At 43.9% G+C, this 14793-nt stretch overlaps 1 protein-coding gene across 10 annotated transcripts in view; it reads left to right on the forward strand.

The window, feature by feature from the left end:
• Positions 1-14793, forward strand: part of LOC120453466 (filamin-A) — a 30724-nt gene that overhangs the window by 15614 nt on the left and 317 nt on the right. For 4 of the 10 annotated variants that reach the window (XM_039638188.2, XM_039638189.2, XM_039638186.2 and 1 more), the window contains 9 exons: positions 29-595; positions 1056-1860; positions 1994-2446; positions 2511-2646; positions 5502-5582; positions 5881-5971; positions 12310-12450; positions 12514-12683; positions 12750-14781. In XM_039638188.2, coding sequence (XP_039494122.1) covers positions 29-595; positions 1056-1860; positions 1994-2446; positions 2511-2646; positions 5502-5582; positions 5881-5971; positions 12310-12450; positions 12514-12683; positions 12750-14781 — 4476 coding nt within the window. Of the gene's footprint in view, positions 1-28; positions 596-1055; positions 1861-1993; positions 2447-2510; positions 2647-4656; positions 4756-5501; positions 5583-5880; positions 5972-8215; positions 8464-8694; positions 8982-12309; positions 12451-12513; positions 12684-12749; positions 14782-14793 lie in introns of those variants that run through there. The other 6 variants (XM_039638192.2, XM_039638190.2, XM_039638191.2 and 3 more) reach the window with 4 other exon arrangements.

A 14793-nucleotide genomic window follows, 5' to 3' on the forward strand; every position in this document is an offset into this window, starting at 1 on the left:
TCATAATTTCATTCGCCCAAAACAAAAGCCGCGCCCTTGAACAGTTTGCAGCAGTTTCGGATTATTACACATGGGCTGCCGAAAGCGGACTTGGCGGTGACCATCACCAGTCCATCGGGCAATCGCATAAAGGCCCACATCATACCGACCGCAGAGGGATTTCTGGTTAACTTTACGCCAACCCAACTGGGCGAGTACCTCTTAAGCATCTGCTTTGGCGGCACGCCGATCACTCCACGTCCCTTCCGACTGCAGTGCCTCACCGGCAGCGATTCCAATAAGGTGCAAGCCTTTGGGCCTGGACTGGAGCGCGGCATTGTGGGCCAGCCGGCGGAGTTTATGATAGATACGCGTGGCGCCGGACAGGGCGGATTGGGAGTGACGGTGGAAGGACCCTGCGAGGCGGCCATCAATTGCCGCGATAATGGAGATGGCACTTGCAACGTCGCCTATTTACCGACTGAGGCGGGCGATTATACCGTCAACATAACGTTCAACGAGCGGCACATAACCGGCTCACCCTTCCAGCCACTTATAGTTCCGGTACCGAATCTGAAGAATACCCGCGTCAGCGGCATCGGCATCCAGCCGCATGGTAGGCTATGAGGAGTTCCTGTTACCAGTTGCCAGTTGCCAATTGCCAATACCGAGTGTTCCCGCTGCAGAACATCTCTAATCCTCTGCGCTCTACTCACAACCTGACCAAGGTTGCCTGTTGCAATCGCCTCGCCACGCCTTTTTGTTGTTGGGCTGTCCCTTGTGTTTGTTTGATTTGAACTTAACCGAAAACCACTAATCTAAAATGATGGGGAGTGCTTAAGGAGCAAAAGATGTACTGTTACTTCTCAAATGAGGGGTTTTACCCAGAAGAAAAATTTAAGAATGCACCTTTTTCAATTAATAAATGTACCTCTTCTTTTTCTTTACGTAAAGGTATAGATATATGTACCTTTCTCCATCATAACTAACTGCATATTATTATTGTTGATGTTATGGCTTAATGTATACACAATTATGCAACCTATTGGATCTTTCTAATTTTTGATATTCCTTAGGTGTGATCATGAATGCGGCCACGGACTTCATGGTTGATATGAGCAAGGTGGGCAGTAACATTGACTCAGGAAAACTGTCCTGTGCGATCTTCGACCCAATGGGCCATGTGTTGCCGAGCAAGATTGTGCAAGGTCCAACCGACGACATCTTCCGCATCATGTACACTCCCTTCGAGGCTGGCCGCCACACCATTGAGCTGATGTACGACAACATCCCGGTGCCAGGATCTCCGTTTGTTGTGAATGTGAAGAGCGGCTGCGATCCGGCTCGCTGCAAGGCCTATGGACCAGGCCTCGAAAAAGGACTGACCAACCAGAAAAACAAATTCACCGTGGAGACCAAGGGTGCAGGAAATGGTGGCCTTTCGCTTGCCATCGAGGGTCCCTCGGAGGCGAAAATGACGTGCACGGACAACCGCGATGGTAGCTGCGATGTAGACTATTTGGCCACTGATCCAGGAGAGTACGACATTACCATTCGGTTTGCGGACAAGCACATACCCGGCTCTCCGTTCCGCGTTCTCGTCGAGGAGACGGTGGATCCCAGCAAGGTGAAGGTGTACGGTCCGGGCATCGAGCACGGCCAGGTGCGCGAGAGCGTGCCCACCTTCTTCAACGTGGATGTGGGCGAGGCTGGTCCTGGCCGCATTGCCGTTAAGCTGACCAACTCCGAGGGTATTCCCGTGGACAATCTACGCGTGGAAGACAAGGGCAATTGCATTTACGCGGTGCACTATGTGCCGCCCAAGGCTGGCTCCGTGCTCACCTGCCAGGTGAAGTTCTCTGAGGTTGAAGTGCCATGCAGGTGAGTGACTAATTAAGCAACTGTTTTAATGAGAGTTTTGTAGACTAATGCATTCTAAAGTCCAAGTAAATTCAATTTAAAATTTGTATATATCTAAACAGTAAATCTATATGATTGATTTTTTTCCCTTCAGTCCATTTGTGATGACCGTTTTCCCCAAATCAGAGCCCACCAAAGTAAAGGTAAAGGGTGTCAATGAGAAGAAGAAAACGCCTGCTTCCCTTCCCGCCGAGTTTGAAATCGATACAAAACAGGCTGGCCAGGCTGATATCAATGTGGCCATTAAGAACCCCAAGGGCAAGGCCATGCAGCCGCGCCTGGAGGAGGTGTCCACTGGCACGTACGTGGTGTCCTTTGTGCCCGATGAGTGCGGCACCTACCAGTGCAGCATCAAGTACGGCGACAAGGAGATCGAGGGCTCGCCCTTCAAACTCGAAGCATTCCCCACCGGCGAAGCCAAGAAGTGCAAACTGGTGGAGCAGGCGCCCAAGATTCAGTCCTCGGGCAGTCAATCGCACCTGAAAGTGGATGCCCGTGAGGCCGGAGATGGAGCGGTGACCTGCAAGATCACCAACAAGGCGGGCAGGTAGGGATTGCATTTGGTTTTGGTGTTCTATGTTCTTTGCCTAACGTAAATCCAATGACTCTAGCGAAATTGTCGACATTGATGTGATCGAAAAGGATGGTTTCTTCGACATTCTGTACGCCCTTAACGATCCCGGAGACTATGACATCAACGTTAAGTTTGGTGGCAAGGACATCCCGAACGGCAGCTTCGCCATCAAGGTAGCCTGAACTACATTTTCTTTCGAAACTCTTGATTTAATCAAACCAAAACAGACACAGCCAAATCTAGTCTAGTCACAAATGGGATTTGTTGGAAATTAGCAATTATTTTAATTCTTATACATATATACATTAACGTTTTTCTAGTCATTTAAGCCAGGTAGAAGCGGTTTAGAGCTCAGCCTCAGCCGCCTCTTAATAATAATATTCTAGTCAAGTCCATTGTCATTGTTTTGTGTTTGTGTTTCGTGCGACTCCTCAAATCGTCTTAAAATTGTTGTGTAAATTTTTCATTGGGCTTCCCCGAAAAACACACAAACAAATTTCACATAAGAATAAGGAGTGATCAGAAAAAGAAACAACAGAATACGATTTAAGTGCAACATTGTAAAACATGACTTCCAAAATAATAAAAAAGAAAAATTAAACAAAAGAAACAACTTTTGGTTTGCAAACCAAAAACGCTCAAAAATCTTTAAGGCAAAAAAAATTTGAATTAATTGCATGAAAATTGTTTCGTTCCCAAAATTATTTCTGCTATGCCTCACTGCCAATGCGCTTTGTTTTACATTATGCATTTAATGAACAATTATTCTTAATGCTTCTTTGTTTGTAAGCTAGCCAGCCATAGTCTATGTAAGTTGTTTGTGTGTTTCTGTATTTCATTAAAGACTGATCCGAACGCACTTAACACAGCGAAAAACAAAACGACAACGTCTTGAAAACCACGTACTTCAACTTGACGCTTGAGCACAAATTTACCACAAAATGTTAATTAATCACTGAATAATTGCTAATTTAACAACAATATTCCTAACCAACGTAGAGCCTATACTTTGCACTTGCCTAAAATTTTCTTTCAGCCAGAAGTGGTTTGTTCTGTAAGTAAAATTCTGAAACCATTCACGCGCCATCTGCGTTGACAACCTAAAAAATGAAGTGTCATAAATACTGGGCCAAAATCATGGGACCTGACATCCACAAGAACAATGCGCCTTTCATTGGGATTGAAATGGTCGGCGATTTCGGGCATGGTGCCCAAAATGAAATAATGTTGGTCGAGTCGTGAACCCAAGATTAATTGAGTTGTCTGTTGTCTTCGCGCAGAATTTATGTTTAACAGATTTGCACAATTAGCTGGCTGCAAAATTATTTTTTTCCCACATTGATCAATTGTAAAGGGCAACTTTGTTGACACCTATTTCCGACAAATGCAACTTCTTTATTGAAACTGTTTAAATTTCTGCGTGCCTTGGCGCACACAAAAGAACATTATTGTTTGTTTTGGTCGTTTGAAACCACATTTGCTGTTAAATAAGGACGTGTTTGCTAGAATGCAATTAAAACTACACATGTTTTCCTACCGAGAAGAAATTTAGTATAAATTGTGGCGACACGGCAGGTTTCTGTGTTTTTATTAATTTAGAATGATTTATAAATATCAAAATGAAGAAATTTAGTTCTAGGTCTATGGTAGAATTTTGTTTTCTAGCTCTTAGTTTGTCTGCCATATTAAAAAACTCAAGAATCATTTCAAAGTAGCAGAAGAGAACTTAGAACTTAGAGAGAAAAACAATTCCAAAACATCTCAGACATCTTTGTTGATACAGGGTGTTCCGTGGGGATTATATTTAGACTGTGCAATGCCTCTTCATCTACGCCACTGCAGTCTATAAAAGCATTCAAATGATCTCGGGAAGAGGGGCGATGATGACATCCCACGCTGAATCAGCATGTTCTACCCGCTGTTTCTGTGATAGTTGCAATGGTCTGCCGTTGATGCTTTCGGCAGGTTGCAACAAAATCAAGTATACGCCGCCTGGCACCACGACTGCATATATGCATATGAAGATGATTTTGAATAGCCAGCCAGCGCTGGCTAGCAAAAATCGCAAGTAATTAAAATAGGAAAATAAAATTATGTATAATGAACAAGGCGCAAAGTGTGTTGTGCTGATTTCTGCTGCCAACGCCAGTGGAAGCGCCATAAAGTGTGGCTAGAAGAAGACCGGAGGCCCGACACTAGTGGCAGTAGCTAGCTAGCCGATCTAGTCTAGTCTTAGTCATAGATTGTCCTGTACTGGTCGTTGTCGTGATCGTGTCGCATCGGTAACTGGAAGTGAAAAACTCAGTGCGCTACATTCCCCATCTCCCAATGATTTGACGGCAGAGATGGATTCCCGTCAATGGACTACATATACCATACACTACTCTATATCCATATAGTAGGATATATGGATTCTGATTCAGAATCCGATTCGGATTCATATACAGATGTAGCGGAGGAGCCGCAAACTGTCGCCCACTGGCAATTCGATTTTCCTTGCTGGTCTATTGATTGGCCATGCATTGGCGTACTTCTTATTAATAGCTCAAATATTTTATAGCGATTTGTATCTTTGACTTTTTCGATTTGGCCACGGATACGAAATGATTTCGATATACTCGTATACGACGTATATAAATATAATTATTTGCTTATGTAATAGCTGCAATTGTGGAAATTCTTTTGCACAATCGTGCCCGCGTCAATCAATTTCACTTCCTCTCCAATAATTTCATTTGTGTATTGCTCCCATAGTTTCACACTTTCAAGTTTCCCCATATCACTCAGTGTGTCCAGTTTTAATAATAAGCAGATCTCCTCTATATGCGGTAGTTCTTCAATATTCACAAGTGCAAAGTATATGGACCCGAAGTAACCCATTTCGGACATTGTTCTCATTCTCCAGACTGCCATGCTAATGATCTATTGGCTGCTGGCTTGAGTGTGTGTTTGTTTTAGATATTTCGATTTTTCCATCGAAACAAGACTCGGCAATCTTAATATTCAATTTTATTTTCATTGACCTCAGGCTGTCGAAAGTATCGAGCAATACTCGCATAGTGAATATATCGAGGAGCACACGACCAAAGTGGTTCAGCAAACTACGCAGGTAAGTCCTCAATCCAGATTTTAAAAACCTAATAGGTATATTATGCATCATATTAAAAGTCTCGGAATATTTAATATATGCATTTTAATGAATTACTTTTCGAATCAAATTCAATCACATACAGTAGAGTTCTACGTTTGCTTAAGCAACTTAAATGTAAATGAATATAAAATTAAATAGCTTATGTAGACTAAATCAATTTACTGTATCGACCGACGATTTGTATTTAGCTTTATCGCATTTGTTTTTTATTAAGCTATGATCAATAAATACAATGGCACATAACTAACATTTTCAGAGCGAGCTTGTCAACGGAAAATCTGAGATCACGTATCGCAGTGTAGCATTTGAGAAATTACCACTACCCACAACAGGCGGCAACGTTACAGGTATGTGCAACCCAGAAGAAAACTGAATATATATTTAAAATAATATTCAAATGATAATCTAAGGCCTCAGAAGAGACACCTAGCCGTGCATAGCCATGCATTTAATTAAAGCACAATGTATAGTAGTTTATTTAATCTAAAAAGCGTTTATGCGCCATTTGGGCGGGCAACATGTATACATGTATCTCATTTTTGCCAGAATCTAGCGCAACCAAGGAAAAGTCGTATGAATATCAGATATGTGCTATTGTCAGGCAAAAATATTCGTGTGTCGTAGATCTCTGAAACGTATACAGAAATATAAATACCAACTATATATTTGCGATGCGGCGCATTTGGATGGGACACCATGGACAAGTGGCATCGCACCCAACTTTTGGATGGGGAAAGTGGACGGGCGAGTGACGGCTTATCAGGCTAAACGCTGACAGGCGACAACTTAATTAGACAATACGCGTATACCCCTACTCTGAGTTCTGGGAGGTCTGTAGTATTTTGGCTGCATTTCTAGGCAATTTTTCATCTCACTTTTCAGAGGGGATTTTCTTTTGTTTTCCATTCCGACACGTTCATTGACTTGGCCACTTGTGACTCGTGGGAAAGTAATTGGGTATTCAACTTGTGTGTATAAGTCTCTTAATTACCTAAATTTATTTGGCCATTTTTGTACCAACGAGCGATTTACGAGTTGCAAATCGCTGCACCGCAATTTAATGAACATTTTCAACATGATTAATGAGGTTTCCACCCTCTGCATGCAAATCAATGAACATCACTTTGCACTTTCCTCTCCGTGCAAATATTTGGTCGATTTTTCACGCTTCCATGCAATTTTCAAGCATTCAAGCATTTTTGTCGCTAGGCTGGGCTGGGCTGGTTTGGGTTGGACTGGGTTGGGCTGGGCTAGGATGAGCAACTGGGGGGCAGTGGCTCCTCATCCTCATCCTCGGTCATCATTAAGATCACAAGCCGCGCCACGTTTCATTTGGTGGTGGTTCTTTTCCTGCACCATGCGAATCTGGACCACGCCTCGTTGTGGGTTTTAGCTTTCTGTGCTGCGCTCCATTTGCTTTGAAGATGGTTTATTGTAAATGATTCGTTTTGGGCAAATGACATAGATTTGTTGCGCATTTGTTGCATTGATTTTTCATTGCCCGTCAAATGAAAGAGGCAACAGTATTTTTAATTAACAGCTAACGACCAGGTTGATTCGAAATCGACAGTTTTTATAAACTGGAAATTTGTATCGCCTTCTGGTATTTCGCCAAGCCTAATAATAAATCACACACCTATTCTCGCGAGCGTATGTAGATTTTGATTAGTCAATAATCGCTGCCAAGTAGTCATCTGAAAGATCAACAGAAATTTGATTGATTTTGGGCAATTGCTTCAGTTGTGTCCCAGCTAGCTGGCCATTTGCAATTTCAAATCGATTTCCCATTGCCAAAAGCCATTACATAAGTATTGGATAAACGCGTGCGGCTCATCGAATGGAATGTTTTCCACTTTAACGATTAATACGACATAATGCGGATATAGAATCGAAATGATTAACACATTCTCGGCATACCAACAAGACTATATTTGTATTCTATGGGTTTTATGGCCAGATCGCCGCTTTCACGCCAATAAAATAAAATATAGATCTGTCTATATGTTTGTTCGCTTTATTTTTAAACGTTTCCCGCCGATTTAATGGTAAAATATTAATAAATTCTATGTCGTCTGAGCTGCAATAAGTAATAAATTTCATTTCGCCAGCGATCTTCCATGCACACTCACATCGAAAAATCTATAGGTTATAATCATAGGGTATACCTATGCTTTTGACCCAAAGTCCCCCTGATTTTTGCACCTTTCGATTTCGAATCGTTCGAAGTGGCAACTGTTAAACCCACACCATGATCAGACCAAGAGCAGAAACTTATGCTAATACTTGTATATAAAATATACATACATACATATACACGCCACATAGATTCGGGCGCATAGCAAATATTCCAATTCCAATTTTCTATCTTTTTATCTTTCATATGTCGTTCATTGGTCCGATCTCTCCTGCCTTATAGCGTCGGCCATATTTTCGAAAATCCCCCAAAAAATATTGGTATGTGTGTGGGTTGCTGCGCTGCGGCTGCGCTGCTTTTGGGCCACGGCAGCAGACGCATCTCGATGGTAGGAACCGATGTGCTTTCATATTTTGGCCTTAATTTCGATTTGGAACTGTCGATGTTCACTTGAAATCGGGACGTGGAGACGCGTGGACCTACAAACCGTCGCTGGCCATTGAAGCACCAAAAGAAAACACAATCCGTTCGCAGTCGAATGACTCATTAATAAATCGAATCGAACTCAAGTGCACGCTTAACAATCGATTGCCAGGACTCTCTTTAGCAGTGCAGGACATTCGCTCACAGAGCCCCACGATCGTTCACAATTCACAATTCGCTTGTAAATACTATTATATAACCCTTCTAGTCGATTGCCCAAGTGTGAGTGTCCAAATCAATAATTTTCCAATCCAATTCGAATATCTCAGTCTTCCAACTCTTGGCCAGCAAGGATATGTAACGAATCCGATGCGAATATTTCCGTTCGTTTGAAATTCTCCGTCATATCCTTGCTGTTTGCTCTGCCAACAGTCGAACAGAATGTTTTTGTTTCGTTGTTAAATTAAATTGTTATAAATTTTAAGTGTCTTTTTTTGCAAAACCAATCGCGTGCGCTTGCCGATTAAATTGAAACACACTTGTCCAACCCAATCCGAATTACGGGAAAATGCACTTCAGTTGGCTGTCAGAGAAAGCGCCCACGCCGCCTGCCACCTGGGCCGATCACTCGTACTTCTTCCGGCCGCAGTACTATAAGGTGACCGTATCCGAGCGCGATCACCCGGAACGGACGCACGTGTACTTCAATGAGACGATCATACCGGAGAACCAAGGACTAAATGGTTCAGATTTTATGCCATTGAATTTCAAATCGTCGTTTTCAATTGTAACACATCAAGGTAAATGCCGCTAGTAAGACGTAACGTACATTCCTGGAGCTCAAAGCCGCTGTGATTCTTGACGCTTTGCCAAACGAAATGACGTCCATGATGTCACATGCAGCCACCGCCAAATCCTGACTAGATCCCCAAGAATTTTTCATTTGTGTTAATGACAAAACTGACACCAAATTTTTATTCAAATTCGCATTCACATTCATATTCATATTTTCAATTCAATTCAAAGCGCGGCCAAGCGCCAGGCGGGCCCACACAGAAAGCACTTGCGGGCTGAGCAAAGAATATGAATTATTGCCCAAAAGTCCCCCGGATGGATGTCGTCCTCCCCGGGGCCCCCAAGGCCCCGTAGGCATTTGTCTGCAAATTATTTTCTATGATTTATTATCAGAATATGCAACAAAGCGTAAAATTCGTTTGGCTCCTCCACATGCAATTTCTCAATGGTTGCGTAGAAGGGGCATCGTGATGGCGATGGCTTACACTGATCATCGCGAGTTTTCAGTTGCCAAATTTGGTTCCCCTCATCTTGGGTGTAAGCAGATATCAACTGCTTTATTACCCGTTTTTTATGATTCAAAATTTATGTATGTATGTTTTACTGATATCATAATAAGCAAACCCAATCACTGAAAATGCTGTTGAAATATATATTAGTATAATACTGTTTCAATTGAAGCTTGAATTAAGCGTATAAAAAAGAGAGTACCGAAAATATTGAGTTAAAGTATGATTTTAATTAAAAATTGTGTTAATAATAATGCAAAATCTTTACCAAGTCTCGTAACTTTATGTTATAACGCTAAATGAGTTTCCTTCTTGTGAGGTTCACATTCGAGTTCATAGTTGGATCTTAAGAAACCTGTGAAAGTCTGTACACTGCGATTAAGAGTGTTGGTGGCCTGCTGGCCTGTATACAAGTGTTATTCGCTATGCGCAAATGGCAAACTCTCGCCGAAATATCGAAAATATCGTTGGCCTGCCCGTTGCGGCCCGAGAGTCATTAAATCTTTCATTTGTATTGCCAGCGTCCATTAGATACAAAAAATGTGCGAGTCGTCGTGGTCACCGCCTCATCCTTATCCTCAGCCTCCAATCCTCAGTCCCATTCCGATTCCCATTCCGATTCCTATTCCGATTCCCATCCTCTGTCGCAGTCGTATCTCATGCTTCAATGGGCGGCGCTGGCAGGTGATCGTGGGCAGGGGAGGAGAAGAGTTGCGTTGGACGACGGACAGCAGCAAATGTTCAAACATAAATAATCATCTTTTCATTTTTTTTTTCTTGACGGGGGGATCGGTGCTTGTGAGTGAATAAAGTTGTCTTGGCGGCCACTTTTTAATACATTCTATTCGAAAGGAATTTCTTTTTATTAAATGCCTGCACTCGACACTATATTTTATCGTTAATTTGAACCATTTCGCGTTTCATTTTTTAATTTTACAAGTCATTAAATTCAAAAAGGCGAACAGCTGAGTACAAACGCTTGAATAATTATTCAAAGTATCTATTTGATTAGAATATGCGTTGTGTGCATATTTTCCATGGCAGTTGTGCATTCTTTACCTTTTGTCGCCCATAAGTTGGCTATAAATTGCAGATTTTTCACTTGGCAGATTCTTCACAGACGTGCTCACATTTTTCTTTGGCAGCCTTTGTCTTGGGTTTTTCGAGATGTTCAGTTTGTTTCACATGATAATGTGTGTATAGTCTTGATCTAAATTTTCGCCAGGCACGCGACACTTTCTCAGATTTATCTGTGTTTTCCGTCTTTGTTTTTGATTAGGCTCTTGGCCGCGAAATACTCATTAATTCTGATTGATCAAAGCTAAGCGGAATATTATTCGGTTGAAAGTTTGAGGCTTAGTGGGCTCTTTGAACATATTTATGGTCGGTTCGACATCATATGTTCTTAGAAAATAAAATAATCTTTAAGTAAAACGAAATATACGATTATGCTCATGGGGGGTGTCAGCAAATGTCTATAATTAACTGATAATAAATTTGATTGTACTTTATATAGTTCATGTGACTCACTGTGTTCTAGCCATCCCGTTAAATCTTAATTCAAATAAGTAAAATATTTATTTGTCAACAACAAACTCTTCTGTTTCAACTAATGATCCCTAGTACGAGTATATACTTGATGATATTTTGACAGCGAGAAAACATTGGAATTTCGTTTGCATATAAGACGTCTTCCCGATTTTAAAAATATCGGGAATTAAATATAAATTCAGACACGTGCACAATAAAGTCCGTCCATATTGATCGTTCCAGCACATAGGTAGATATGAATATATAAATAGGTTTTATGCATTTGTGACACATATGTACATACTTGTGGATGGGTAAGGGAGCTGTGACAACTAATGGATGTGGTATACGGTATACGATGTTCTATGTGGATCACAAATGTACATATGTGAGTGGGAAATACATAAAAAGAGTGTCCTATATTTGACCTCAACGGAATTCAGGAACGATGTTGTTTTTATTTCTCGAGCTTGATGGCGTGGGAAAGTATAAAAGCAATTGTAGGCGTTGGTGGAAATTTCTTTGGAAAGCCAAAAGTTTAATGGCCACTCAGTCGATGCGCAGCATTCGTTCAGTTGAGAAGTGATTTGGACTCCAGGTCCCAAGTGCCAAAGGATTTTTAAACAAGGATACCCATCCAACCGAGAATTTCCCTTACATATAATTTTGTGGGTGTGTCTCTCTAGCAGAGGAAAAGTATGTGGAGTGTTGTGAATAAATTAATCGGCTAATAAGCTAGAATGTTCCATAGTTATATGATATCCTTCTTAAAAACTCATCAAAAAGTTTGGAATTTCTCGAGAAGAAGAACATTCGGTTCAATTAATTTACTTTTCGTTGGGACAACGGAAACAAGAAAAACTTGATCTTCGATCTGTGCAGAAAACAGAAATAGATTTGTGAAATAAAAAATGGCACACATATTCGAACATAAAAATGAAATTATGATTTTTTCAAACTTGTGGCTCTCGCCCCCGCAAGTTATTTAAGAAATGCTTCAGTGACATAATTCTGGGTATACAAAACACATCCATTAAATACCATCCAATACGGTTTTTGATCGACTGTATTTCTAAGGTTACTGTACTTTTCAAGATAGCTGGTCGAAACCAGAATAATTAAAATAATAAAATGGAAATTCTTCTAGTAGCTCTTCTTAAATTATCGTTGCAGATTTAGATGATATTCTCCCGATTATCATTATAGTTTAAAAAATTATGCTTATTTTAAAAAAATGCTTAAAAAAAGATGTCAGTAACTAACAAATATTATCATACGTGTTATTCCTTTTTAGCTGAAGTCAGAATGCCGAGCGGTAAAGTAGACAAACCAGTGATCCAGGATAACCGTGATGGTACCGTCTCGGTGAAGTACGATCCCCGTGAGGAGGGATCCCACGAGCTCGTGGTCAAATACAACGGAGAACCCGTGCAGGGTAAATAGATAAAAAATGCGGGCTAATAACGTTCTAAACCCGCTAATTTCCGTTCGCCAACAGGATCTCCCTTCAAATTCCACGTTGACTCGATCACCTCCGGCTATGTGACTGCCTATGGACCCGGTCTGACCCACGGAGTCACCGGTGAGCCGGCCAACTTTACCATCTCCACCAAGGGAGCCAGCGCCGGTGGCCTGACCATGGCCGTCGAAGGACCCAGCAAGGCTGACGTAAGATATATCCTTGCCAGGACTTAAGCATCTTACTAATGAACCAACTCTGTACCAACTTTGCAGATCAACTACCATGACAACAAAGACGGCACTGTTTCCGTGCAATACCTGCCCACCGCTCCTGGCGAGTACCAGGTGTCCGTTCGCTTCGGCGATAAGCACATTAAGGGTTCGCCGTACTTTGCCAAGATCACCGGCGAGGGTCGCAAGCGCAACCAGATCTCGGTTGGCTCCTGCTCCGAAGTGACCATGCCCGGCGACATTACCGATGACGATCTGCGCGCCTTGAACGCCTCGATCCAGGCGCCCAGTGGCCTGGAGGAGCCCTGCTTCCTGAAGCGTATGCCCACTGGCAACATTGGCATCTCCTTCACGCCCCGCGAGATTGGCGAGCACCTGGTGTCGGTGAAGCGTCTGGGCAAGCACATCAACAACTCACCTTTTAAGGTGACTGTCTGCGAGCGCGAGGTGGGCGACGCCAAGAAGGTCAAGGTTAGCGGAGCTGGCCTTAAGGAGGGTCAAACCCATGCTGACAACATCTTCTCCGTGGACACGAGGAACGCCGGCTTCGGTGGTCTTTCCGTCTCCATTGAGGGTCCCAGCAAGGCTGAGATCCAGTGCACGGATAAGGATGACGGTACCCTCAACATCTCTTACAAGCCCACGGAGCCGGGCTACTACATTGTTAACCTGAAGTTCGCCGATCATCACGTGGAGGGTTCACCTTTCACCGTCAAGGTTGCCGGCGAGGGCAGCAACCGCAAGCGCGAGAAGATCCAGCGGGAGCGTGATGCTGTTCCAATCACGGAAATTGGCAGCCAGTGCAAGTTGACATTTAAGATGCCCGGCATTACCTCGTTCGATCTGGCCGCCTGCGTCACCTCTCCCAGCAACGTGACCGAGGATGCGGAGATCCAGGAGGTGGAGGATGGCCTCTACGCAGTACACTTTGTGCCCAAGGAGTTGGGCGTGCACACGGTGTCGGTGCGCTACTCCGAGATGCACATACCCGGATCACCGTTCCAGTTCACCGTGGGACCACTGCGCGACTCCGGCAGCCATCTTGTCAAGGCTGGAGGTTCTGGCCTGGAGCGAGGCGTAGTCGGAGAGGCGGCCGAGTTCAATGTGTGGACCCGCGAAGCAGGCGGCGGTTCCCTGGCCATTTCCGTGGAGGGTCCTAGCAAGGCTGATATCGAGTTTAAGGATCGCAAGGACGGCAGCTGCGATGTGTCGTACAAGGTCACCGAACCCGGAGAGTACCGCGTGGGCCTGAAATTCAACGATCGCCACATACCCGACTCACCCTTCAAGGTGTACGTCTCCCCGGATGCAGGCGATGCCCACAAGCTGGAGGTTCAGCAGTTCCCGCAGGGTAACATCCAGGCGGACGCTCCCTACCAGTTCATGGTGCGCAAGAACGGTGCCAAGGGTGAGCTGGATGCCAAGATTGTGGCTCCATCCGGAACGGACGATGATTGCTTCATCCAGGTGATCGACGGCGAGATGTACTCGGTGCGTTTCTATCCACGCGAGAACGGAATCCACGCCATCCACGTCAAGTTCAACGGCGTCCACATACCCGACTCTCCATTCAGGATCAAGGTGGGTAAGGATGTGGCCGATCCGGCTGCAGTGCACGCCAGCGGCAATGGATTGGACGAAGTGAAGACTGGACACAAGGCCGACTTCATCATCAATACCTGCAACGCCGGCGTTGGCACGTTGGCCGTCTCCATCGATGGCCCCTCCAAGGTGGCCATGGACTGCACAGAGGTTGAAGAGGGCTACAAGGTCCGCTACACCCCTCTGCTGCCCGGCGAGCACTACATCACGGTCAAGTACAACAACATGCACATCGTGGGCTCGCCATTCAAGGTGAACGCTACCGGCGACAAATTGGCGGATGAGGGCGCCCAGGAGACGTCCACGGTGATCGTGGAGACAGTGCAGAAGGTGGCCAAGGGAGGCAAGAACACGGGCGTACATCTGCCCACCTTCAAGTCGGACGCCAGCAAAGTGGTGTCCAAGGGTATGGGCCTGAAGAAGGCCTACATTGGCAAGCAGAACCAGTTCAGCATCAGTGCCACCGATGCGGGTGAGTAGCATT

This window comes from Drosophila santomea, chromosome 3R, assembly GCF_016746245.2.
Source record: "Drosophila santomea strain STO CAGO 1482 chromosome 3R, Prin_Dsan_1.1, whole genome shotgun sequence".
Classification (NCBI taxonomy): domain Eukaryota; kingdom Metazoa; phylum Arthropoda; class Insecta; order Diptera; family Drosophilidae; genus Drosophila; species Drosophila santomea.